This window comes from Gadus macrocephalus, chromosome 4 (assembly GCF_031168955.1).
Source record: "Gadus macrocephalus chromosome 4, ASM3116895v1".
In the NCBI taxonomy this organism is placed as follows: Eukaryota; Metazoa; Chordata; class Actinopteri; order Gadiformes; family Gadidae; genus Gadus; species Gadus macrocephalus.
In genome coordinates, this window is record NC_082385.1 from 15,132,558 (window position 1) to 15,160,057 (window position 27,500).

General features: G+C 47.9%; 1 protein-coding gene across 3 annotated transcripts in view; it reads left to right on the forward strand.

Annotated features, from left to right (window-relative positions):
• Positions 1 to 27,500, forward strand: part of col5a1 (procollagen, type V, alpha 1) — a 72,128-nt gene that overhangs the window by 8,535 nt on the left and 36,093 nt on the right. For 2 of the 3 annotated variants that reach the window (XM_060050480.1, XM_060050479.1), the window contains exons 2-9: positions 4,728 to 4,895; positions 10,458 to 10,671; positions 12,465 to 12,627; positions 23,010 to 23,141; positions 24,661 to 24,768; positions 24,911 to 25,297; positions 25,524 to 26,234; positions 26,701 to 26,757. In XM_060050480.1, coding sequence (XP_059906463.1) covers positions 4,728 to 4,895; positions 10,458 to 10,671; positions 12,465 to 12,627; positions 23,010 to 23,141; positions 24,661 to 24,768; positions 24,911 to 25,297; positions 25,524 to 26,234; positions 26,701 to 26,757 — 1,940 coding nt within the window. Of the gene's footprint in view, positions 1 to 4,727; positions 4,896 to 10,457; positions 10,672 to 12,464; positions 12,628 to 23,009; positions 23,142 to 24,660; positions 24,769 to 24,891; positions 25,298 to 25,523; positions 26,235 to 26,700; positions 26,758 to 27,500 lie in introns of all 3 variants that reach the window. The other variant, XM_060050481.1, reaches the window with a different exon arrangement.

Here is a 27,500-nt window from a genome sequence, read left to right on the forward strand (position 1 = left end):
CGTGTTTTTCTGGAGGTGATCATGTTATATCATTGACCATCACGAAACGAAGCACATCAGGGTGTGTGAAGCTCAAGCCAGCTGCATGGATGAGTGACAGACGGGCAGAGCTACAGTAGAGACTCATGTTCAGACAGGACTAGACATCACAAACCGCTTTCTTTTATTCAATCGGTGACTCTCTTTTTCTTGGGCGCGTGACCCAGTGAACACCGACCCAGTAAGCCCTGCTGGCCCACAGCAGACTCACCCCTCCAGAAGCCAAGGCCTCCACGGTGGTGTTTGCGCAGCAAGCAAAGGAGATTCCTGCCAGAGTAAGGAGACGGAGGTGCGGTGGTAGCGGCGGTGTGTTTTTGTTGGTTTGATGCAGGCTGCGAGGTGAGGGAGAGGAGGGGGAGGCGGGTGCTGCCACAGTAAGTAGGTAAACACCTCACTTTAACAAGCTGAGATTGACACCCATACCTGGGGCTTAGGATGTGGTCACCACCGCCCGGGGGGGAGGGGAGGGGGGGATAGGGTTTCCTGGCAGGGGGCCCGGATGGTGGAATAAGCGCGATGGATGAATGAGAGGAGCATGCACACGAGGGCTGGTCCGGCCCCCTCTCAGCGGGGGGTCGGCTCGGACGGCCCCCTTTCAAGTCCTCCCGCCGTCAGGGTCAATCCGATGCTCTCCGTGTCGAGGAAACGGCGAGCAAACAAGCCCCCCCCCCCCCCCCCCCCTTATGTTAGGGTTAGCTTTAGCGGCTCTCAGGACAAGGATCTTTTATGCTGCCCTGCCATACCTCCCCCCGTCACACCCCAACTCATGCATGGGAAGGTAATTGGCCCTCTCCCCCTGCCTGACCCTGGACTGACCCGGTGGAGCCCCCCCCCCCAGCCACCCCCGTTGGGTGGCGGGCCGACCGGCCCTCATCCGGGCCCTCCCTCCACCAGCGCCGGGTTAAGTGACTTATTGCAGAGGAACCTTACTGGGTTACCTGGCAGCGCAGTGGGTTGATCCCGGTCCAAATCTCCACACAAATGTGCAGTGTTTTCAAAGCGTAAGTTGTCCTCTTTGGGTTAAGCGCAGGCTTTTGCATTGAGTTAATGGTTATGGGACGTTTTGGGTTACCGGCTAATGAAAGGTTCTGGCTCTGGATGAGCTTGCGCTACCAACAGAGACAGCTAAGCGAGGGACTAGGAGTAGGAATGGGGAATAGGGCTGCACAAAAGACATGCTGGGTAACCAAAATCGTTTCCTTCCTTAAATCCGCTGATCTGGATGGGAATATGTGGTGTCACTTTGGATTAGCAGAAGCAACAGCCCACAGCCGGAGGTCAGGGCATAGTTAGCGTTGACTGGTGATTCTCTTGAAAAACGCCCTCCTCTCCTGTCTCACGCCACTGCCAGAGGTCCACCGCTAAGGGAACTACAGACTGGGAGCCAACATGTCTCACTGATTTGATGCACAATTAGTGGTTCCTGCTCCTTTCTCAATGAAGTTTGTGTGGGATATGATTGTGTGAAATGTGTGTGTGTGTCTGTATGTATGCATACGTGTGTGTGTTTGTGTGCGCATGTGTTTGCGGGCATTGGTGTGTGTGTGTGTGTGTGTGTGTGTGTGTATGAGCATGCATATATGTGTGTGTGTTTGCGTGTGAGTGCATGCGTTTGAGTGCATTTGTGTGTGTGTGTGTGTGTATGAGCATGCATGTGTGTGTGTGTGTGTGTATGTGCATGTGTTTTCGTGCATTTGTGTGTGTATATGTGCATGCATATGTGTGTGCGTGTGTGTTTGGTTAACCTGCATTTGAGCGGTCTCACCGCGGCGGCGGGGTGCTGACCGTATTTAAGTACAACCTTGGCTTGGGTTCTGTGGGCGCTGTTCGGCCTCAGGGCGGAGGATGTTGGCACATTAGAGAAATGTAATTTGGTGGTGCAAGCGGGCTGATGTGGCTTCTACAAAGAACACTGAGGCTTTGGTCACGCGGCAGAGACGCTCGTACCGACGTCTCTCAGACTGTACCCCTGTGGAATTAGGACTCGGGTGCGGACTTGATCAGAAGGTAGAAAGGCAAGAGGCAGAGATGTCTTAAATGGGTCCTGTAGTCCAATGGTTTATATGCTGATGGTTCATTCCCCTAAAACCAACACTAGATTGAGCAACATTTGTTTTGAACGGATGAAAAACTATTGGAATAGCATTTTGGCTGACATTATTACAACCCATGAGCTGGAAGTAAGGGAGATTAAAGGATTTTGAATACTGAAACTACATACACACACATGCACACAATCACTCATTCATGGCAATATGATTAAAGTGATTATAGCACTTTAGTGGTCATTGCTATTACCAGCACTCAGAACATATTGTTGTTGTATGTAAACTCTAAGGAGTGAATTTAATGTTCCAATCATCATAACATCAGCAATACATTTTTTGTCCAAAAGCGACTGCTAGTTTTACCAAAGAGCAAGGGCAAACCATTTTGATTGGCGGTTGATAAATTACATATTTAGACCTACCAGCAAAATAAATGACTGAATTACTCCCAGAGTGCCGCTGCATTACATTAGCGTCTCCCTCGGGGCTACATTAAGTGGGCTTTAGTCACCACGGTGACTAAAGCGTTCTCTCATCGCCGGTGTCTGCAGAGTTCCGCCATGTCCCTGTTCATTGTGGTCCGATGACAGGAGCAAGCTTAGTTTACGGTTCGGTCACCCTTCTCCTTACCTTCTCCTAAAAAGGTCCTCTGGTTCTGCCGTCTGTCCCTCCACTGGAATGCTTACGCACGGGCCGGCTAGTCTACTTGTCGTACTTGACCGTGTAAAAATGAGGTGTGGAATGTGACATCCTCAATTATTTTCCTCCTGAGGTATTCATGTCCAAAATCACCGCTTCAGATATTTACAGTTGAAATGCGCCCCCTAAGATTTATTATGCTGCGTATGGTTCCTCCACTGCCTGCCTGCGGCATTTAGAAACAAAAAACCGAGAAGTCAGTTTATAAGGACTTGAAGGGCTATGGTGTGGACTGAATAAATGTTCAGAGACTTTAAACCCTCAATTCACATAAACCTTGATAAGATGAACTGTATAGTGTCGTTGAATGCTTAAGGGTTTCAACAGTTTCATTATTTTGCTATGCTGACAACAAGCTAGGTTTCTTCAGTGTGTTTTTTCTTAAAGATAACTCTGTAGAAGTGAAGGAGTTCGGGTTGGTTCAAAATGGCGTAGGCTGTGCAACAATTTCCAAACATTTTTGGGGTTGATCTCCATAGCGAGTGAGTGTAGACCTACATGTAATGGGATCCAGCTGGAGGTTGTGGCAGGGCAGCGGACAAAGTGAAAACAATCCTTTGCTCTGCAACCCCCCCCCCCCCCTTTCTTCCCTGGGTTTCAGCAGCTCTTTACTGTCCAATGGCCATTGAAAGTTCTTCTGAATGACGCCATTAAGTGTGTGTGGTCCTGCCGTCCGCACAAAGGCCTGCTTTACCTCCGTGTGTGTATGTGGTCCGTGTGTGTGTCAGAATGTCTGTATAGGATGGATGTGTGTGGGTCTTGTGTTTGTGTGTGTTTCCAATGTTTAAGTATTCTCTGTTGATGGCGCATAAAACGGTACAATCGAAGATGGCATGCCAAATTGTGTCATGGGTTGTCCCAGAGGTCCATTTTCAGTAAATGTCGTAAAAGCTTTTGTACTTCTGATGTAGTCCTAGTTTGCTGTGAAGTGCTCTTAAGTAACTGCCATCCGCTTAGACAATTTATCTTCTCGCGCATGAATGTGTGTGTGTGTTTGTTTGACAGCTTAAGAATTTAACAGGGATGGTTGTCCAAGTATGTGTGTGTGTTTGTGTGGGTGTGGGTTTGTGTCTGCATGTCAGGATCTGTATATAAGTGTGTGTGTGTGTGTGTGTGTGTGTGCGTGTGTTCGTGTGTGCGCGTGTTTGTGTGTGTGAGGATGTCTGTAGAAGAGTGTGTGTGTGTTGTCTTAAACTTAACCTCTAGCCTTTGGGAAGGCCGATCCACCCTAAGTGTGTGAGTGTATCTGTGTGTGTGTGTGTGTGTGTGTGTGTGTGTGTGTGTGTGTGTGTGTGTGTGTGTGTGTGTGTGTGTGTGTGTGTGTGTGTGTGTGTGTGTGTGTGTGTGTCTGCATGCAAACACGTGCCTGTGTTTGCATGCATATGTCTACTGTATGCACAGGGCCCCTAGCTGGCTGAGCAGCTGTGTGCTCTTGGTGGTTTCAGCGTGGCGGCGGTGTGGTCATGGAGGTCAGACCCCGGTGTCCCTCGGTTCTGACCCAGGGTGCTGCAGCGATGGCTGGGTAGCAGCTGGGGGCCGGTGCCTGAGGGTGTGTTGATGACAGGGCTGTGGCTCGCGGGAGGCCGCGGCTCATGGAGAAGGCTCTCTGAGTGGATGGATTCATGGGTGGGTGAAAGCATGTGATTATGGGCAGTCTATAAACGGGTTCTCAGTGTCTCATCAGAAGGATGCTGAAATAGACAACACACATGTTTTCGTTGGTGACCGATGCTGTGAAACGTCCCCACAAATTTCCCACAAAAAACATCAACAATGGTCTAAGGATTGAGTATGAGTTTCAGGGGTTCAGGGTCAGAACGACAATGTCCGGCCTTCTTAAAAGGCAGACTTACTGGTCTGCTCTGAAAGAAGATTGTCGGTTTTTTCTTGCAAAAGTCTAACATGTGATTCTTTGTTTCTTTCTTTGTCTTCTCTTCGTAGCTGATCCAGCGGACCTTTTGAAGATTTTAGATTTTCACAGTTTACCCGAGGGAGTGTCGAAAACAACAGGCTTATGCTCACATCGGAGGTCAACAAACGGACCGGATGTGGCCTACAGGGTATCCAGAGAGGCCCAGCTCAGCGCGCCAACCAAACAGCTGTACCCAGGTGAGCCTTCACCCAGTCCACACACAGAATGCCCCAGCAGCAACCATGCAAAACACAAATCTGCATTACAGATCTGTGTCGGTCAATCATCAAAGGCATTCCACATGAACATTTTACGTTCAGTCACAGAGAAACAAAGATGATGTGGGAGACAGGAAAGTAAACATGAAGAGACAGAAAAATGAAAAGAATAAACCAAGACAAAACAGAAAGACTTACAGGGACAGAACGAATGAAAGAAGAAGAACCAAATAAAGGAAGAAAGAAAGATAGAAAGACAAAACTGACATAGTGCCTGAAATAAGGAAAGAATGAATGAAAGACAAAGTAGAAACCTACTGACTGAAAGAAAGAAAGAAGGAAAGAAATAATCAAAGAGTAGGCGACATATGTAGGGGACTGAGCTGTCCATTTCCTATTTGGAACCCCTCAAGGCTGGGACAGTAGTCCTAAATTATACACAGCAGTAAGCGACAGATATGCAGCAAGAACTGAACTGTACTGCAGAGGTCTTCCATGATGATCCAATAACAGGGGGAGGAGCAGAGGGATGGAAAAGGCAGGGAGAGGGGGAACGAGGGAGGGAGGTGGGGGTTCCACTTTTCCTCTATTGTGCTGACGTGGCGCTGGGAAACTGTTCTGTGGTGCAGAGTTTTCTCTCTCCTCCTACTTTTCCAACTCTTCTTTTTTCCTTCTTTGTTTTTTTTCCCAGCGACTTCACAATTGGACCTTTTATACTTTCTGGGCTGTAGTATGTGTTGACCTATATCGCTCTCCGCTCTAATGCTTGAGAATGTTCTTGGATCAAATATACTCACATAAAAGTTGATGATACTTCTGATTTTCATTTTTGTGTCAGGATATAAATCTGCACTGATGGCCATGTTTTGTAAATTGAGGAGATGATAGTAAAAAAGTTAAAGCTTAAAGACTCAAAGTTAAAGCTTGTACACCCTCTAGTTGGATGGCAATCTTTATAATAAAAAACAACTAATCTCTCCAGAAGCTTCTCCAAAAATTGTCGCTCTTAGGTGAGCTCTGCTTTCCAAGCTTTTCATGCAACTTCTGTCTAAAATCTCTTTCTAAAATGCCGGCCTTTCTAAAATCACTTTCTAAAAGCTTATCGTGCATGCATAAATTATATTCATGTCAGCTCTATCTAAATTCTCTTCATTCAAACTAAAAGCTTGTCATAAAAGCTCTATCTTTTAAAGCTTGTCATACAATCTCTATCTAAAAGCTTGTCATACAATCTCTATCTAAAAGCTTGTCATAACAGCTCTATCTAAAACTCGTCATGCCGGCTCTTTTAAAAAGAATACTTCATGGCTGCTCTATCTAAATTCTCTTCATATAAAAAACTCTATCTAAAAGCTCTTCATGCAAGCTCTATCTAGAAGCCCATAGAGCTCCCGTAGAGCTTGCATGTATCCCAGACTCAACTGTAATTGTTGATAAAAGAGTGCTTCATGCGGCTCTCTTTAGATACAGGGTGCTGTAATTACAAATGTACCAATCTAGATTTTGCAAAATAATAGTTTTGCAAAATACAAAGCAACCGGGGCCAATTGAGGGACTTCAAAAAGGCACCACATGGTCTGAAGATACAAACAGAAGAACTATCTATTTGAGACTTTAGGGAACTGTAAAATACTATATTATGGCCTGTGATGTGGTGCGATCTATGGCTCTATTCTCTTGGCATTCAAAGTGTCCAATGCTAACTGATGCCAGAAGCCTGCCAAACGTGTGAGATCATTTTTTTCCATTTTATGGAAATCCCCTCCCAGAAAAACGTTACTTTTGTCCTCCTAATACTTGATTCGAACCAAAATCTCTCTCTATTGTTGAGAGTATATTTCTCCTTGTCATCATCACACCCACAATACATGTCTTAAAACAAGGAAATGGAAGAAGTCAGAAGCTCTGGCGACATACTAATGTAACCACAAACTAACCATGGTCGTGGTGCTTCTGGTTAAGATCTTGAAAATGAAGAACACGATTTACTCTGATTGGGAACATGTTGTCCCGGGACCCCAGAACCACAGTCTGCCATGACGCCTATGATGTGCTGGAAAGAACAAGTGCAGACATGCGATCATTAAGCAAACACATGGAAGGGATGATTCACCCTGAAACGCTGGCGTCGTATTGGAAAAACCAGGGGGGCTGCTTGCGATTGTTTCCTCCTCCCCTCGACTGCACGTGGGAATCTGGTACTCCAGGGCCCTCCGGATCCTTTTGAAAGGGTCTAGCACCGGAAACATTATCCCTAGACCTAAAGCCTCGTCCTAGTACTGGCACTGGCACTGGATTTAGCCCTGGCAGCAATAACCCGAGCACTAGGACTAACTTCATGCCTAACACTAGCCCCATCACTGTCCCACACTAGCCCTCAATATAACCCTGAAACCTAGCCCTAACAATAGCACTAGCCATACACTAGCCTTGGCCTTATCCATAACCCTAGCCCTAACACTAGCACTAGTAGCCTTAAACTAGCCTAAGCCTTATCCATAACCCTAGCCCTAACACTAGCACTAGTAGCCTTAAACTAGCCTAAGCCTTATCCATAACCCTAGCCCTAACACTAGCACTAGTAGCCTTAAACTAGCCTAAGCCTTATCCATAACGGGCCTAAATAATAGCCCCTAGATAGCACTGGCCCTAGCCCTGATGATGCATAAGTATGCCGCATTTATTTGCATTTCATTAATAATATAAGGCTTTATTTTAACTGATCCACCTGCCTTACGTAATGGGTGTTAGCGTTACCTACTACAAAATACATTGTCAAAGTGCATATTTCGCCTGTCGTTATTTCTTCTCTCTTACTTCTCACACAAAAGGACTCCAATAGTTAATGGTCCCATACGGTCCAGCGATTTTGCGAAAATACCAAAAATTCTAAGGAGGAGATTTGGCCTCAGTGTTGACTGAATACCCTATTCAATTGTAAGATCATTCATTTTCCTCCAGTGTCCTGCGTTCACGTCATCAACAGATGGCCGAGCAGAGCCGTCCACGGCTAGCGACCTCACCGCAGGGCTCTGATTCCTCCGCTGATTGTGAAGATCTTTTTAGCTAAGGTCTAAGGTTCCCTAGACCTTAGCTAAAAAGTGAGTTAGCACATGGTAGGAGATAGAGGAGGAATTATGCCAGCACAGCGAAAGAAGATACCAGGGGCAGAAAAACCACCAGCTCTCCTCTCCCCTCTAAAAACCTAAGGCCAAAACTCTGGGCTATTAACTGTAATGGTTCTCCCAGAGATGGATCCAAGGAAAAGAAGAGACCTCTGCTTGAGGAACTTTTTTAACGTGCCTTTTTTTTTTTCTAATTGTTGGTCTGAGTTTTCTTATTTTTTTCTAACTACTTCCATATGCTAACTGCTCCCATATGCTAACTGATTTATGTTTACGACGACTAAGCCAAAAGGCGCTAACTTTAACCCCTGCTTAAAGGAAACGCATGGATTCAGTTAACCCTGGCTCACCGTATCCTATCCCGAACCTTTAACTACACTCTAACCCTGATCGCAGCTTCAACCCAGAACACTAGAGCTGAATAAGGGGTTGAAGGGGTAGAAATGAAAAAGTGGAAGGATAATTGTTGCAAATCATGTAAATCAAGTATGTTATTTTCATCTCTAAACCTTGTTAAACCCACACCTATGCTTACACTGTATAATTAAGTCTTCAATGAGGTTATATAAGGCCTCATTCTCTACCTCTCTCTATCTCTTTCTTTGGGCCTCTCTCTCTCCCCCTGTGCCTTACACAGAAAGGCATCTTCCACTGAGCATGCCAAGCTGAATTCCTCAGAAATGCTCACTGCCAGGACCTCTACTCTGAGCATAGGGCACGAATGATTTAATCAAGATAAACTAAGATATGACCCAAATAAAGTCAAAAGAGAGGAGAGGAGAGGCAGGACATAGTCCTAGCACCTCACGACACTGAGACGCAGACGTGCCGAAACCCAGGAGTGAAGGAATGGAAAGGAAAATATAGAATGTCTGTTAACGACAACACCAGACTTTTCCATCGGAGAGCTGAACTCCAGTCCTCCACACCCCGCCTCCTCCTCCTGCTCCCCTCAATACATATTCTCCTTCTCTCGCTCCTTCCAGCGTCTGTCTTTCCCCAACCCCTGGCGCCCCCTCCCCTCCAGAGCCCCTCATTGGTCGGCCATCTGCATCGACACCTTTCCTTAACGTTAACCTGGACGGGAGCTCGGGTTTCCAGCCGTCTTATTTTTCCATCACGGCTCCGGGGGGCCGGGGGGGATGCCTTACAGTCACAGAGGGGTCCTCTGCAAAAGCACCACAGACCGCCAGCCATGTGTGTCTCTGTTCCTGTCTGCTGGAAATCCCTCGTTCTCCGCATACCAAACTGTTCAGGGTTACCGCTGGAGTCCAACGAGTCCTCTTCCTCACTTTGATCCACTCATCAGGCCGAGATATAGACGTTGTGGGATTATTAATAGCAGTGCTTTTATTGGTTTAAACTCTGAACTCCGAGCGTTTTCAATCAGTTGTGTGACGTAGTATTTCGTGGGGCCCCTTCTCTCTCCACCTCACGTGGAGGAAAGGGCCCTCTTAAAGGGGCCTTGCAGAATGTCCTGTGAGGGTTCAGGCATCTGTCTAGCAGATGTGGCAGTCTCCAACAAAATGGAGCAGAGTGATTAGGCTCCAAAGTGTAACCATTACACACTGTAGGCTAGACATTTTCTTAAGCTTTTCTGCTGTTTTAACCGCTTTGAGGATCCCGTTGTGTCTGGAATATTTACTTTCTACAACTGTATTTATTATCTGTTTAAGTTTCCCGTGTATATGAGCTTTTCCTTCTTTCTAGTACCCTTTTTTCAACCCCTGAATTTCTTTTCATTCTTTGTTTATTTGTCTTGGGGGTTTGTCATGCTTGTTAACTATAACAGCAATAGCTGGCATGGAGGTACCTGGACAGAAAGGGATTCTGGGTAATCTTTTAATGAAGTCTGTGTGAAATGCAAAAGAGATCATTTGTACTGTTATCAGTTCCCAGCTCCTTTAGTGTGTGTTTAGTCTTGCTCTGACAGGCTTGTGTCTGGGTTACTCCATTAGTCTTCATCCATAAACAACTGTGCTAGCCGGAGATGGTCTCTAAGGGCATGTTGCTTGAATCTCTTTGATCCGTCTCTCTTTCTGATCCTTCTCTCTCTCTCTGTCTCTCCCTCGCCCACATATGCCGCCTCTCTTACAATCCATGCACCTATATGTGTGTATGGCTATCTTTCATCCAGCTTTAATCCACTTTGTCTTACTCTTTGATCCCACAACCCCACTCACAGTGGAGCGATGACGCTCATTTGTTCAGAGACGTGTCACTGAAGAGCAGGTAGGGGCCATCGGCATCTCGCTATAGGACGTCCACAGGTGAGGCGGCCATGGATGGTATCGGGGGGAATCGAACCTGGAACCTCTGGTCCGTGTCTCTGGAGTCAAACCCTCCTGAACCCAATCACCTCTGATCCCCCTCCAGAGTGTTGACCGTGTGGTGTCTCCCCCCTCCCCTCCCCCAGGTGATGTGTTCCCTGAGGACTTCTCCATCCTGGCCACCGTCCGGCCCAAGAAGGGCAGCCAGTCCTTCCTTATGTCGGTGTACAATGAGCAAGGCATCCAGCAGCTGGGCCTGGAGGTGGGGCGCTCGCCCGTCTTCCTGTACGAGGACCACACGGGGAAACCCGGCCCGGAGGACTACCCCCTCTTCAGAGGGGTCAATCTGGCCGACGGGAAGTACGTTTCACTTGTCCTGACTTCGTTCCCGAAATTGTGTTAATTGTCGAGACTGTAAATGTCTGTTCGTATTCATTTGTTCTATCAAATCGCAATCCCGTACATTTTTAGGTAGTCTTACTCATCAGGCTTGAGATTAATCTACGGTGATACATTTAAATCTCGGTGAATGGGATGTTTCCCTTTCATTCTATTGATATTTGTTCCAACTAGTGCTGTCAAGCGATTAAAATATTTAATCGCGATTAATCGCATTAATGCCATAGTTAACTCGCGATTAATCGCAAATGTTTTTTCTATGCTAAATATCCCTTGATTTCTTTGTCCCATTAATTTTTCTCATTTTTATGCTCTTCATTCTTCAACATGGAGAAGTGCATCGGCTTGCCTTGTGCAAATGTTTTTTTATTGATAACAACATTGGCATATACTGATCAAAACAGGACGATACAAAAAAAAAGCCTATAGTGCAATTAAACGATGAACATACAAACACACTGCCTTGAACATAGCAGTCAGGCTACTGCTTTCTTGTGTTGAGGCAAAGAAAATAAATAAATATATACATCTATTTTTTTAATAAAAATAAAAGAATTGCGTTAATCGCGCAATAAAAAAATTAACGCCGTTAAAATTGGTTTGCGTAAACGCCGTTAATAACGCGTTTTACTGTCAGCACTAGTTCCAACCAATCAGATCGCGTCAGGGATTGGCTATTGGCAGCAAACCAAAACTCAACCACGCAAACCAACATTAGTAGACTGTATAAAAGTGTCAATAAAGGTTTCAAATGAACACCGTGTCGACTGGCCACCTTAGAAATACACTGGAAATCGTCCACCAGTTTCTCTATAGCATATCTATTGAAGCAAATACAGAATAAAGGCGTTACCCCGCCCCTTTTTGTGAACTCGTGCCCAGGCTCTGTGCCGCCTCCCCCCAGAAGTTCTACTTTAACATAGTACAACTTCTGGATGTTTATATGTCAAGTACTCCGCAATTTTAGATGTATATCATTAAAGAGTAGGTAGCGAAGGGTCATCTTGTCGTAGGGTGCCTGGATATAGACTCATAGATCATGGGGGATCGAACCCAGAACCCTCAAGCTGGGAGTAAATCACCCTAGCCACAGTCCCCGATGATGATTTATCTGTCTAACTAGTACTCATCCACATAGTCTATCATCCACATCCACACAGCATCAATTAAACTAACTCACGGTCTGTTGTATCAGACAACCGCAAATTCAGACCACACCCCGTATCAGACTGTGGTTTGTTGACGCTGGCGGTGGGTCTCTGTCATCACAGGGCAGGTGGCCGCGCAGTCCCTTTGATCATGTGATCCGCTGCGTGTTGGGTAGTCGCTCCCACAGCACCTGAACCAGGTGTGCCTTTAGGGAGGTTGTTCCCTCCATCGGCCGCTGCCTCTGCTGCGTCGTCATGGGTTACCATGTCTTGTCAACACACCAGACAGGAAGCTGTGTCTGGAGCGCATTTCATTTGTATTTGTGCTTCACATTTTCTACGACTGTTAAATTAATGAATGTATTTAGAGGCACACAGCACTCAAAGAAACACATCAAAGAAAACCAACATGACTAAAGGAAATACGCCACAATGTATTTAGAAAATGATCCAGTTACGTCCAAGATAATTCCTGAATGAAATTACTCATGAGCCACGTGTAATTTCATTCAGGATTATCTTGGAAATAACTGGACTGCGTGGTACGGCTTTGTCTTTGCGAGTCGTGTGTCCTGACTCGAGTCTTCTGCGTCTCCTCTCTCCCAGGTGGCATCGCGTGGCCATCAGTGTGCACAAGCAGACCATCACTCTCATCCTGGACTGTAAGAAGAAGACCACCCAGAGGCTGCAGCGCAGTGCCCACCCTATCGTGGACACCAAGGGAATCGTAGTCTTTGGAACCAGAATACTTGATGAAGAAGTCTTTGAGGTAGCTACTGCAATTACTTGAAAAAGATGCATTGCAATTAGAAACCATTGTTCATTCCCTTTAGCGCAGTGTACGCTATGATGCACAGGGGTACATTTCTATTTGCACGTTTTGTTATCACTGTGGTGATATCTGGTAGCAGCATGCATCCTAATATGTGAGCACAAAGGACCTTTGATTGTAGAGGGGTTCCCCAAAGTATCAACACGGTGTTGTGAGTGCTCCCCTGGTTAGCAGTACCCCCTCTGAGGGAGGTATTGTTGTTACAACTTAAGTTGAACACATGCACAAACATGCACCCACACACACACGCACACACAAACTCCCGTACGCATGCACGGGCGCCCATACATTACAGGGGGGGGGGGGGGGAAAGGGGAGCATAAGGCTGTCTTTGTCCTGTCATGAACGTGGTTGTGTAAGAGGGGATTAGTGGGCACAGACCCCAGGATCCTTGGTAATAATTAATACCAGAGGTGGACTGATGTGACTGATGCACAGCCAGTTTTAATCTGACATCTCTGTTGCACCCTGGGAGCCGAAGAATGGGGCGATATATGACATCACTTCCTGTGGGATTCCCATGGTGCTGCAGTCAGAGGGCAGGATGGAAGATGTATATGTAGAAAAGGATAGAAATGAGCTGCTTAGAAGTTGAGCTCATCGAAACACTGGTCCGTGCTACGCGTGATGGATAGTAGCAATCAAATGTGTGCATTTACACCAACGACAGACTTCATCTGGTTTCCATCTTGAGTTTTACTCAGTGGGTGATGTTGGGTAATAAAAAGTGTTATTTTGTCTCTTTCTTTATGCACACATGTACTTTAACCGTTGTTCTGCAGCGATGATTTTCTTTTACAATAGTTTGATAGATAAAAGAGGGTCCAGGGAACATTGATCAGTGGGTGAATCTTTGATTGTGCATGTGTGTGTTTGTGTTTGATTGTATATGTGTGGGTGCGTGCGTATGTGTGTGTTCTTTGCATCTGCTCGGCTTGCCTTTTTTTATGTTGTTCCTCCAGCTGACTTTTGGAAAAGCTGTCGACCCGGACCAGAATGTTCGAAATATCCCATCCATTGTAAACTCCCCTCAACTCAAAGTCCTCCACAAAATGATCAATAGACTGACGTGATGCAGGAAGCATCCCCCCCAAATCCAGCTTTCTCCTGCACAGCTCGCCTGTGCGTTTCCGTGGGAACAGACGGACGTGTTACAGCGACAGAGCTGTGCAGATCCCTCCCGCTGTGTTTGTCTGCCAATGAGAAGACAGGACGGGCTTCGGCACTCCAAATAAATGGAAACTATGCCGCATAGTTTCCAAATGATGTTCCCGGCGCTCCGTCCCGCACTCTCCGTGCTCTCATCTCCCTGCTTTTGTTTTCCTCCCTCTTCTCCTGAACTTTGCCAACAGATAGCGATTAGCGAGCATAAAAATACTGGGCTGCTTTTGTTTTTAAAAGCAGCTAGTGCTATGAATTCGAATTAACATAAATGAACATCAATCTGGCTTGGTTCTGGAGAACATCTAGTGAAAAAGGAAGCAGATATGTTTGCGTAAACTGAGAGTGATTACAACGGTTTAAAAGTGTACAGCCCCGCCCCCCACAACCCGATAAGACAGATGTTAGCGTACTTTTCCGTTCCTGTGTCTCTTAACTTTGGCTTTGGAGAGAGAGAGAGAGAGAGAGAGAGAGGGGGAGAGAGAGAGAGAGAGAGAGAGAGAGAGAGAGAGAGAGAGAGAGAGAGAGAGAGAGAGAGAGAGAGAGAGAGAGACATACTTAAACATTAATTATACATGTATACACACCGAAAAAAGGGAACAAGGCATCCCTATTTCCCAACATGCGTGCACATTGAGAGGGGACAAGAGTGATTGATGTGTTGTTGTCCAGGTTGTCCAGACCTGAGGAGACGCGCACCGTTCTCCTCAGGGCGCAGTGCGAGCCGCCCCAGCGGTGCTCCCCTTACGGCCGGTGGTGTGTGGGCTCTGCGGTTGCTGTGGTACGGTCACTGTGGTGGACCAGACACAGGCGGCTGTTTATCTTGACCACCATAATGTATAGACTATAGTCTGGTGCTTTCTTTACGGTGTCTTGGGGCCAAGTCAGGGTAAACGCTGTAACGGTCGTGCCTTCACTTCTCCCGGAGGCCTGTGTGTCTGATGAGTTTATGGCTGCTAAATATAGGTCTCTATGAATCGGTGCGTGTGTCTGTGTATGTGTCGTCAGACTGGTGATCCGTGTTTCTGAGTTTAATGATGGGGTTAGGGTTGTGAGGGTTATGACGAGGTATGAGGGGTGTTAAGGTTATTCGGGTTGTTTTGTGTGAATGGCACAATTGTGGCGGTGGATTTGGCTGCTGCCTACAGGCTCCATGAAAAGAACAAGTGAACAGAGAGCTTAACTCACAGGTAGAGTCCAAACATATGCCCAATCCAAGCTTTCTCTCTCTCTCTCTCTCTCTCTCTCTCTCTCTCTCTCTCTCTCTCTCTCTCTCTCTCTCTCTCTCTCTCTCTCTCTCTCTCGTGTCTCTCTCTCTCTGGCTCCCTCTCTGTGTCTCTCTCTCTCCTTCTCTCCCCCCCCCCCCCCCACGTCGGGATGATGTCATCCCTTGGAGCAGAAGCCGTGTTCCCCATGACCTCATCCTCCAGGGGGGTCCTGCGCTCCGTGCTCCGCGCCTGAGCCATCAAGTGGGGGAGCGGCTTCTTAGAAAGTGGAAGGAGGGTTAGGTTGATGTGAGGATAAGATGCGTGAGTGGAGTGGGGTGTTGTGGATAGTAAGTGAGGGACAAGAATCCGGAAGTATCTGAGGATGGAGGAGGAGGAGGAAGAAGAGGAGGGGTGTGTGTGTTTCGGGGGGGGTTGGAGCTGGAGGGTGAGTTAAGGTGTTTAACAAACCCAGGAAAAACCTGTACTAAGAAGCCCCACAAAGCCACAGGCCCCTTCAGTGCATGTCCACAGCTTTGATATCTCCCAGCCAAGTCCGACAAGCCTCCCCTTGTTTCCTCTTGTCTGCTGAGGACTTTTTTTTCAATAAAGGATGTGGAATATTTCCAATCGCAAAGTCAAACGCCCCCAAGTTGTGAGTTCACAGGTTCTTTGTTGGTCCCGGATCAGAGCCAGGGCCCACCCGTGGTCCCGGGGCCACGCTGCTGCACTCCTCCTCAAAACTGGAAGAGAGTCGGCGGTGGTCGGCTGTGATTTATAACTTACAGCAGAGATTCAACCCAGTCTCTCAAATCAGTATTCCAGAAGGAAACCGGTTTGATGAAGAGGGAGCATTGCATTAATACAAAATACGTTGGGCTCTTTGCACGGTTGCATAATCTGCATTAAGAGAACTAGAGAAATGGAGAACTCTGGGCGCTGCTTTGTAAAGGTGTGCTGAATCCTAATCACTCATAATACACAGCGTGAGTCTCAAGAATGTTTTTTTTTACTTTGTGTGAGACTGTCGTTATTCCTGTGCCAACACGAGACAGACCTCCACCGAGATTTTGGAAAGGACTTCCAATAGTAAAGATAAGATCTAGATGGGGGACATCTTGTCACGGTCTTGATGAGAATACTGTTAGCGCGTAAACCCTGAGACATTCTATGAAGAGCGTATAAACAGTACACACCGCTTTCGCAAAGATGCGGACGCCGGGCGTTATAAACCATGAAGGGGAAAACGTGCGGATAGATAAAGTTTTCCCCCGTGGATGAATACGATAATCCCCGTAACTCATGTCAGATGTCTGCCCTTACCTCCTCCCCCCTCACCCCTCACCCCCATCACCACCTCAGCTATGTCGCCGCCGCGTCAGCAAGCCACAAAGTGCACCCCTCAGCACTCTCTGTTTTGGTAGTGTTCAAATGTAGTTGTGAGAGACTTGCCAAGCAAAACACCCCGTCTCCTGCGCCAGGTAGGACGGGAGCCCTCCAGGACGGGAAGTAAGAATATGAAGCCGGCGCAGTCTGTAGAGACCCCCGGATTAAATGGTCTCCAGGAAGGAATGTTTGAGCGTGGGTGTTTGTGTGTGTGTGTGTGTGTGTGTGTGTGTGTGTGTGTGTGTGTGTGTGTGTGTGTGTGTGTGTGTGTGTGTGTGTGTGTGTGTGTGTGTGTCTTGAGTGTGTGTGTCTTGAGTGTGTGTGTGTGTCTGTGTATTTGTCTTTTGTGTGTTTGAGTGTGTGTGTATGTGTACTATGTCTGAGTGTGTGTGTTTTTGTGATATTACATGCATGTGTGTCTCTGCATGTGTGTGTGTATATGTGCATGTCTTAATTTTTGTGTGTGCGGGTGTGTGTTTGTATGCATGTATTTGTGTCTATGCATGTATGTGTTTGAGTGCATATATGCTTGTATGCATCCTTGTATGTGTGTGTGTGTGATTGTATGTGTGTGTATGTGTGTGTGTGTTTGTGTGCAGGAGAGAAGGCACTTAATCAACCTTACTATTCGTCTGGTAAGGTTTGAATTATCCGACAGCACTGCTGGTAAGGCCTGCAGTATAAGTACAGTTGATGGTGTTGACAGCGCGGTTGTGTGTTTGTGTGTGTGTGTGTGTGTTAATCTCTATATGCGTGTGTGCATGCATTTGAGTGTGTTTGTGTGTGTGTGTGTTAATCTCTATATGCGTGTGTGCATGCATTTGAGTGTGTTTGTGTGTGTGTGTTTGTATGCTTGCATGTGTGTATGTGTGTGTGTGTGTGTGTGTGTGTGTGTGTGTGTGTGTTTGTGCATGGCCATGCAAAGCCGTGTGTACATGCGTGTGTATGCGTGCCTGTGTGTGCTCGTGTGCACACACGGCTGCTGATCTGCAGCCCTGGTGCCGTGCACTGACCTCTGCTGCGTGTGGTTTGGGTTCTGCGGTCCGCCTGGAGAACGTCCAGTCCCTTCCAGGACTGCTGCAGCCGCCGCTGCTCTGTGGTGGGGGGGGAGGGATGCAGGGCCCTATAGCGCAGGCAGAGCCCCAGGGTGACTGTGTAAATATGTGGTCAGCACGGGCAGGGGGGGGGTTTGGTGGGACCTCCCAGAGTCCCCGGCCCCTGCCTCCTAATTGACATCAGAGGAGCTGAGTTGTAATGAGCAGTGAATGGAAGCAATAATAATAACAACAATACAATTATTTTGTATGACTCTCTTCACTCTCCATTACGCCATGAGTAACATAAACAGTTGCCTTAACCATAACATTAATAGTGTAACATTATGAAAATGCTCTAAACTAGAAGCATGTATGTAAGAGAATAAAAGACAGAAAGAGAGGACATTATGAAAACATGTAGAAGAGTTTGGAAACTAAAAGCAAGAGATGGTTTTGAAGGAGGTCAACTAGAAGGACCTAAAATTGGGTCTCTTTTAGACATTTGGGTTGGCGTCTGTGTTGTTGAGGGGGGACGACGACCTTATGACACATCCGGAATCATGAAACACTGGTCCCAAAGGTGAGCAGGAGGTGGAATGATGTCATCTCAGCATCTAAACTCTCTCTCTCTCTCTCTCTCTCTCTCTCTCTCTCTCTCTCTCTCTCTCTCTCTCTCTCTCTCTCTCTAGTCTCCCTCCTCTCTCCTCTCTCTCTCTCTCTCTCTCTTCTTCCCTCTCTCTCTCTCTCTCTCTCTCTCTCCTCTCTCTCCCTCTCTCTCTCCTCTCTCTCCTCTCTCTCTCTCTCCTCTCTCTCTCCTCTCTTCTCTCTCTCTCTCTCTCTGTGCTTGTGGGTAATGTTCATTTCCGTGGGTGAGAGTGCACGTTCCTGCGATTTATGTTTGCATCTGGGATTTCGTCATGCCTTGTATATTTGTATCTTCACAAGTGAACTACGAATCTGACAATCTGTATCCACATAATACGAGGAAGGGAGTATAAAACGCAGAGTGTACGTTTTTTTTAGCACGTGTAGCACATTTGTCAACTACCAATTTAACAAGTTTTCAATCTTTCCTTGGTGTGTGAGTGGTTTTGATGAAGTGGCAATAAAAAGTTTCATCATTGTCTTCTCTCTAGCTTGTAAATGCTGTTAGAATCAGCCTTACGAACCCGATTCCCTTGAGAAGTAAGACAGAAATGTCTAACTTTTTAAGTAGACACAGGAGTGAGCGTCTCACTCCCTGGTGCCCTTTCCTGCCCCCTTCTGGACGCATCCTAAACAACACTTATCCCCCCAAGCAGCGCTCAGAACCCAACACAAGCTAAGGCTGCCACCATTTAGTCATTTTTCAAATGACAGATTACAGGATACATGTACAGATTACATGTATTGAAATAAGTCCTACTTGTCTTATCTCAACACACACACACACACACACACACACACACACACACACACACACACACACACACACACACACACACACACACACACACACACACACACACACACACACACACACACACACACACACATACACACACACCCAGACTTGCACAGACATGCACGGGCAAGCACCCCCCCCCCCCCTCTCTCTGTCTGTCTGTCTGTCTGTCTGTCTGTCTGTCTGTCTGTCTGTCTGTCTGTCTGTCTGTCTGTCTGTGTCTCTCTCTCTCTCTCTCTCTCTCTCTCTCTCTCTCTCTCTCTCTCTCTCTCTCTCTCTCCCAGTGGTTCGCAGTTTGCTGCAGCTCATAGCCCTAAGTGTGGTTCCTCCAACGGAGTTCCACACAGCAGAAGACCTTGCACCACAGTCATATATTACTCCAGCCGAGCCCTACAGCTCTTGACAGCAGCAGCAGCAGCAGCGTGGCCATTGTCTGAAGACTCCTGCCCGAGGCCGCCTTTTAATTGGCTGTATCTGAAACGAAACACACAAACACGCTCCCTTCCCAAAACCCGATCTGAAATGCATAGTTGCATGTGTATTCACTCCTGTCTTATCACTGCTCTGAAAGGGCGCGGTTCTGGTGATGGGGTGTGGTTTTGTGGAGACTGTTTTTGGTTGACATTCTTCCTTCTCTTTGTGGATGTGCTTTTAGGGTCACAGGCCTGTGGTCGGTACGTTTGTGTTCCTACACACAGGAATGTATAAAAGGTATAGTTGTGGGCCCGGGCGTGTCAAATCAACAACCTTCCTCTCTCTCTCATCCGATAACCATAATCGCTATGTCGATAGGGGTTGGCCATGCCACTCCCTTATAAAACCCACCTGTCAATCTAGGCCTGGATCGCTTGTGTTTATCTAGAGTGTTTGTTCTGTCATTGTGCGGATCACTCGTCATGTATTACTGTGCTTTGAACGACTTCAGCTGAATAAGCAGAGAAATGCACACATCATGTGGAAATAACGTGCAGTGGACCGTTCTCTATCAAAGAGGGTTGTATGACACTCTTAAACGGTGCACTTTTCTGTTTTTAGGAACTACATGCTATTTATCGGTGACTACAGTACATACATAAACAGATCAGACATGTTATCATATCATCAAGTACCAAATAATCTGTTTTCATAGCAATACTAGCTGTGTGACAGATGGATTACTGCATTGAAATGATCAGTGTAATGCTTATGTGCAGCCAATCATATCCTATCGTACCTTATTACCCATATTGGTCATCTGCAATATTGGTTAGTTGGTTGGGGGACCCTTTCTAGAATCTGAATTCTGAATCTGAATCTATCCAATATGGCCGCTAGTTGAATTGGGTATGAGTCTGCTATCCCCTTTTTCATTTGCCTGGCTATGACTTCCACACATTCCACCATCGCGAGCATTACAATTCGCCATTGCGTCCCCTCAATACAGATTTCATGCTTTGTTCATATACAGCTGTTCCTTTTATTTCATCATGGCTCCTGGATCTGACACATGTGTGTGAACATGTGAAGTCTGCGTGATGCTGAGACTCGAGTCTGGTGAGGCTCGCTATGATGTTGAAGCTAACAACAAGTCAGAGTAGTAGTGGATGAAAGATATGATGACTCAATACCACAAAAACTGACATCCAATGCTTTCACCAACAGATTGATGTAGCGTTGAAGGAAGGCAGCGGACGGGGTCCGTTTGCCTCAAATATATCGTATAAATGTCGAGCGTTCAGAATTGTAGTTATTTCATGCCATTTACATCTACCCATGCATCAAAGAGTTAAATGGCACAGCGACATGATACGACAAAGAGAGTACGGCTAACAGCTAAACACACTTTTTTAATCTAATATAATGTTTATACATTATATACACGAAAACTAGCATCTCCTAAGCATTTTGCAAATGTCTAGGTCGAAGCCTGAAGTAATCTGTTATCCCCTGACCTGCCAATACAAATAAACTTTGTGATAGACAACCTCAGACGAACCCGGGACACAAAGTGCAGCAAAACACTCTTGTTCGGGGATTTTCAGTCCTCTTGGTAACATGATGTAATTTAAAACAGGCGGTTCTCAGGTCAGCTCATTCGTGGACGTCTTAAGATCACAGCAAATAAATGAATAAACTTTTGTACCGCTCTGCTCAGTCCGTCTCGATACGAGCTATGACATGAGTCTGATCCGGCTGATGTAAAGTGGTGATTGGATGTTTTGGACTAATATAACCGTGTAGTTTATAGCGGTTTCCAAGTCGGGAGAACATGTGGCCGACACACACACACACACACACACACACACACACACACACACACACACACACACACACACACACACACACACACACACACGCACACACACACACACACACACACACACACACACACACACACACACACACACACACACACACACACACACACACACACAGATGTGTGTGTTCCCGGCTCCCGCTGCAGCCTGGGGAACCTTCTGAGCCTCTCAGTGCGGTTCTCTTTTTTTTCTTGTTCCCACCCCCCCACCATCTCCTCCCCTCTCTCTTTTTTTCCCCTTGTTCTTCCTCTCTTTAGGGTTTAGGAGAGTCTTGCTTTCCCTCAATCACTTTTCTCTCTCTCTTTCTTTTCTCTTTCCCCTGCTCTCCCCCGGCCACATCCCTCTCTCTCCCACGCCCCCCTCCTCTCTCTCCCACACCCCCCTCCTCTCTCTCCCACATCCCCCTCCTCTCTCTCCCACATCCCCCTCCTCTCTCTCCCACATCCCCCTCCTCTCTCTCCCACATCCCCCTCCTCTCTCTCCCACATCCCCCTCCTCTCTCTCCCACATCCCCCTCCTCTCTCTCCCACATCCCCTCCTCTCTCTCCCACATCCCCCTCCTCTCTCTCCCACGTCCCCCTCCTCTCTCTCCCACATCCCCCTCCTCTCTCTCCCACATCCCCCTCCTCTCTCTCCCACATCCCCCTCCTCTCTCTCCCACATCCCCCTCCTCTCTCTCCCACATCCCCCTCCTCTCTCTCCCACATCCCCCTCCTCTCTCTCCCACGTCCCCCTCCTCTCTCTCCCACGCCCCCCTCCTCTCTCCCTTTCCCTGTCCTTATCTTTCGCTCTCTCTCTTGCTCTCTCTGAACCCCTCCCTTCTCCTTTCTCCCTCTCTCCCCCTCCCCCTCTCTTTCTTGATTTCTCTCTCCCCGTCCCTCCTCTTACTCTCCCCCCTCCCCCCTCTTACTCTCTCCCTCTCTCGCTGTATTTATCTATCACCCCCACCTCTCTCTTTCTCTCCTTCCTCTGTCTCAGTGTGTACTGACCTCAGTATATCAATGTTCCCTGTTTCGTGTGTGTGTGTGTGTGTGTGTGTGTGTGTGTGTGTGTGTGTGTGTGTGTGTGTGTGTGTGTGTGTGTGTGTGTGTGTGTGTGTGTGTGTGTGTGTGTGTGTGTGTGTGTGTGTGTGTGTGTGTGTGCGTGCGTGCGTGCGTGCGTGCGTGTGTGTGTGTGTGGTTGTGTGTGTGTTTGTGTGTGCGTGCCTGTCTGGGCATGTCCTCTGTGGGGCATAAGCCAGGAGCCATCAATCAGAGAGATAGCACCATATGACTCATTTATATTTAGAAGTCTGGAGGGGAAGTTATTCTGATAATGGTTATTCTTGGAAGAAAATGCCTATGTTCATGTCAGTATGTACCTACATCATGTTTGTATTTGTATAGTTTGTGTGTTTGTGTTGGTTTGTGCGAGGGAAAGAGCATATGGATGTGGTTTTCTGTGCTTGAGCACATGCCATATCATTAATCTGTGTTGTGTAAGGATCTCTTGTGACTTGTAAAGTGTTTATTTATGTTTCCGTCAATACTGATGAAATATGATCCTTCGGGATCCTGGTCCAAAAAACATCAGAATTGCGTTGGTTAGGCCCTCGGTTCAACTGACCTGACCTACATTGAAAAAAAGACCTGGCTATGTATAAAACCACGTCCCACACAACCATGTTTTACTAAATCCAACTCCCTGTCATTCTCCCACAAGGAAACTGACCAACAGCTTCTATCTCCCCAACTGTTTACAACTTCCTGTGTGCGTGGATCTCAAGGCGTCCTTGTGCTGTGTTTTCCAGGGGGACATCCAGCAGCTGATGATTGTAGCAGACCACCGCGCTGCCTATGATTACTGTGAACACTACAGCCCCGACTGTGAGGTGGCCGTCCCCGACCAGCCTCAGAACCAGGACCCCAACCCCAATGAATACGTGAGTCCGGCGTCCCGCCGCCCTCCCCCCTGTCCCGCCGCCCTCCCCCCTGTCCCGTCGCCCTCCCCCCTGTCCCGTCGCCCTCCCCCCTGTCCCGTCGCCCTCCCCCATGTCCCGTCGCCCTCCCCCCTGTCCCGCCGCCCTCCCCCCTGTCCCGTGTCCCCCCCCCTGTCCCAGCCTCACGTCCGTCTGTCCGTCCACCCTGCGCTGTCTGCCCCGAAGACGGTGCAGAATATGAATTAACAGCTCAACGTTGACTCATACGTTGGTTTAATTGTTCTTCATTGTGGTCAGAATGTGAGACAGCATGTCAGCGTTCATACTAATAAGGAGCGGAAACGTATCAGAGGTGTTCGATTCCCAAGTCGGGTCCGCCTGGTCCAGCAGTCCGCCTGTAGCCGTCCTTCAGCCCGAGGGCTCGCGCCATACCTGCCCAGCATCGTTATTATTAAACAACCCACTGCAAAGTTGCTTTGGATAAAAGCATTGCCTGATGCTACATTCATAAATATGTTATTGTGTTGAAGGTTGTTGCTAGAAGGGCTACATTTATCCTCCTAGTGGGTGGGCGAGGGCAAAGTAAACCAATCAAGTTTTAAAACCTGCTTAAACATTCCAGTCCCAGATTGTTACACAATCCAAAATGGCCTCCGATCAGGTATTCATAATACGGAGGAGATAACACTGTAATAACGGCACTGAGGAGCCTCTCTGCCAGTGGAACGTGCTGACAGAACAGAAAGGGTTCCTAATGCTATGCAGTTATGAAATCATGTGCAGGAATGACGTGTCGCCTGCCCAGGCCTGTCACCCTGTTGCTGTTACGTATGGCTTTCTTCTAGTTCTGCTGAATAAGAATATAGAGCAGATTCACAGACCAAAAATAAAATAAGGGTTTTACAAGTGTACCCGTCCGCCTGATTATGAAAAAACTTTTATGATAGGGTCACAGATATGACACCATCTTCGTCTTAGAAAAGAAAAAAACTAAATGCCAGCGATTGAAGTGTTGAATGCTGACATTTCCCCTCAGTAGACCCTACACCTCAGGTCATAATAATGATATGTTGTTTAACATAAATGTTCAAATACATCCCTGACACTCGAGCAATCCCTCCCACCAAATCGCTGCCTTTCATTTCATAAAACCTCTTCCTTTCCGTTAAACTCTGCCCCAGGGCCCATCTGTCAGTCTGTTTATTGGGGGGGGGGGGGGTGGGAGAGGACTTAACCTCACCTCCCTTAGCTTTGTTCAAGCTGTGAAGGATGACTGCGGAAAGCATCAAAGAAATGATTTGTTCATAAAAGCCAACGAAAACGGACAAAGTAGGATAGGCAGAGGACAGCATTCCATCTCCCCATGTGATTGCCTTCAGGTGCCCTCGAATAAAGTGCCTAACCCTCACCTGCTCCTTAATCACGTCATCTAACATTGACCTGTAAGTCCTTTTGGATAAGATAGCATATTGAAGGGTCTCCGTTTTTCTAACATTGTTATTTTACTTCGGTGTGTGCGCAGAGCCCTGAAGAAGACAGCTACTACTATGAGTATCCTTACTATGATGAGCTGGGAAGCAAGCCCAGCTCGGAGACCGCCTCTCTGACCGAGGAGGCTAAGGAGGAAAGGGTAAGAGTCAAAGTAGCTGTGCACCTATTTTGACACATGGAGCAGCATATATGCACCCCGAAATATGAGAAAGAAAAAAACGTTGTTTGTGGTTGCATTTAAATCGACATCTTTGACAACAACTGTGTATATTTGGTACCAGGAGGTCCAAGGGAGCCGCACGGTCACCTCAGAGAAGGCGAGCGCGGGTCCCGCAAACGTGGTGGCGTCCTCCAGTGCCAGCGCCTCGTCCAACGGCGGCACGGCCGCGGGCGGGGAGGCGGACGCCGACGGGGAGACCCCCTACGACAACTACGACAGCTACGGCAACTACGAGTCCTACTACGACGAGACCACGCCCTCCCTGCCGCCGGACGCGGCCCGCAGAGTCACCGTGTCCAGCAGCAGCGCGGCCGGGGGCTCCCTGGACCTCGGCGGAGGCGTGGACGTCCAGCCGGGCACCGGGGCCGGCCTGGAGCGGAGGGTCATCTCCGCCGGCGCCAGTTCTGATGGAGGAGCGGCGACGGCGATCGCCACCGGCAAGCCCGCCGTGAGTCCAGGGGCGGGGCTTTTGGGGTCTCCGGAGGTTTTGGGAGATGTGTTTGCTTGTGTCTGGGCGGGTAACGCCTGCTCTGGTGGGGGCGGCTTCGTCGTGGCGTTGGTGGGGGGGGGGGGGCGCGTGCTACGTCACCTGTGCCCTGAGCACGCGCCCTAGAGATTGGGCTCTCCTCCTCAAGGCGCAGTACGCGTCTCAACTCCACCTTTTGCTCTCCTAGGTGGAAGACGCCTACGATGGCGCCTACGGGGAGTACGAATATGAAGTAGAGGGCGACGCCACCGCCGGTGGAGCCGGGAGCACCACCACCCATCTCGGAGGAGGTGGAGGTTCCTCCAGCAGCGGCACCGTCAACCTTGGCGGTGGAGGTGGGGGCTCAAGCAGCAGCACCGTCAACCTGGGCGGTGGAGGTGGAGGTGGTGGTTCCAGCAGCAGCAGCAGCAGCAGCAGCACCGTCGACCTTGGCGTTGGAGGTGGAGGTTCCAGCAGTAGTGGTACCATCAGCCTTGGTGGAGGTGGAGGCTCCAGCAGCAGCACCATCAACCTGGGAGCTGGAGGTGGAGGTGGAGGCTCAAGCAGCAGCACCATCAACCTCGGAGGTGGAGGTGGAGGTGGAGGTGGAGGTTCCAGCAGCAGCAGCAGCAGCATCAACCTTGGCGGAGGCGGAGGCTCCAGCAGCAGCACCATCAACCTTGGTGGAGGCTCAAGCAGCAGTTCCAGCACCGTCAGCCTCGGGGGCGGGGCAGCCGGAGGAGGAGGCGGCGCCACCGGGACGGGCGAGGGGGACTACACCGACCTGGACGGCTTCAAGGAGGAGCACATCACAGACTACAAGGACCTGGACAAGGACATCTACGATGTGTACGGCGTCGACTACGACGACAGCGACGGCAAGGTGCTGCCTGCCGTCACCAACGGCGACTACACCGAGGTGAGCCACGCCCGCTGCCACGCCCTCCTCCACAAGATCATGAGGGGAAAGCCTGAGGGGGTGGAGGGTGGGGATGGTGAGGTGGAGGAGTCGGAGGGGGACGATGAAGATGATGGTGAACATGACGATGATTTGAATGAGGTTGATTTGAATGATGAGGATGAAGATAAGGATGATGATGATGAGGAGGAGAAGGTGAAAGAAGATGATGAGGATGACTTTGGTGATGAGGATGAAGATATGGATAATGAGGAGGATGAGGATGGAAATGATGAGCAGGATTATGAGGAAGATGAGGATGGTGATGTTGAAGATGAGGATGATGAGGAAGAGGATGGGGATGTTGATGGTGAGGATGATAATGAGGATGAGGAAGAGGATGATGATGAGTATGATGATGATGTGATGAGGATGATGATGAGGAAGGGGATGTTGCGCTGATGTTGTGTGTGTGTTTGATTTGCAGGTAATCTCATCTCGCGCAGAGAAGGGACAGAAGGGAGAGCCTGCAGTCATCGAGCCTGTGAGTAAATATATTATATATTACCATTGGTTAACTGTTAATTAAATGTGTATGCTTGCTACTGCATTAACTTATCTTAATTAGTGGTTCATTAGCGTCCATTATTATTGTTGGAATAATTATTCTTTATTCTTTAATTATTATTATTCCATTATAATTAAGTGTTAACATTTAAAATCTGTTGAAGAAATTAATGAAATTCTATTGGAGTATAACCGCTATGATTACAATAAATTAAATGTAAAAACATCAGTTACATATTTGACATTGCCAGTAGAGGTAAACGTTGTTGGCCATATTTGGTACATTAGTGCACTCAGCTCTCACACAAGAGCCTGTCTCACCCACGCTGCGACACCTTGGGGTGAGGCTTCACTCTGGGCTACAGCATAAACATTCACAGAACGGGTTGCCCTTCATCTCTAAACACATGAGGTCAGAGTAAACACATGGGGGGGGGGGGAGAGAGAGAGAGAGAGAGAGAGAGAGAGAGAGAGAGAGAGAGAGAGAGAGAGAGAGAGAGAGAGAGAGAGAGAGAGAGAGAGAGAGAGAGAGAGAGAGTGAGAGAGAGAGAGAGAGAGAGAGAGAGAGAGAGAGAGAGAGAGAATGAACAATTCTTAGAGGTTAAACATCTTAAACTGTAACTCAGAACTGATTAAAGGGCCAATACTTTACCACCAGGTGTCTGTTTTATAGCCATTTAAGCCATTTAAATGAATCTTTGTCCAGCCATCTCATTTATC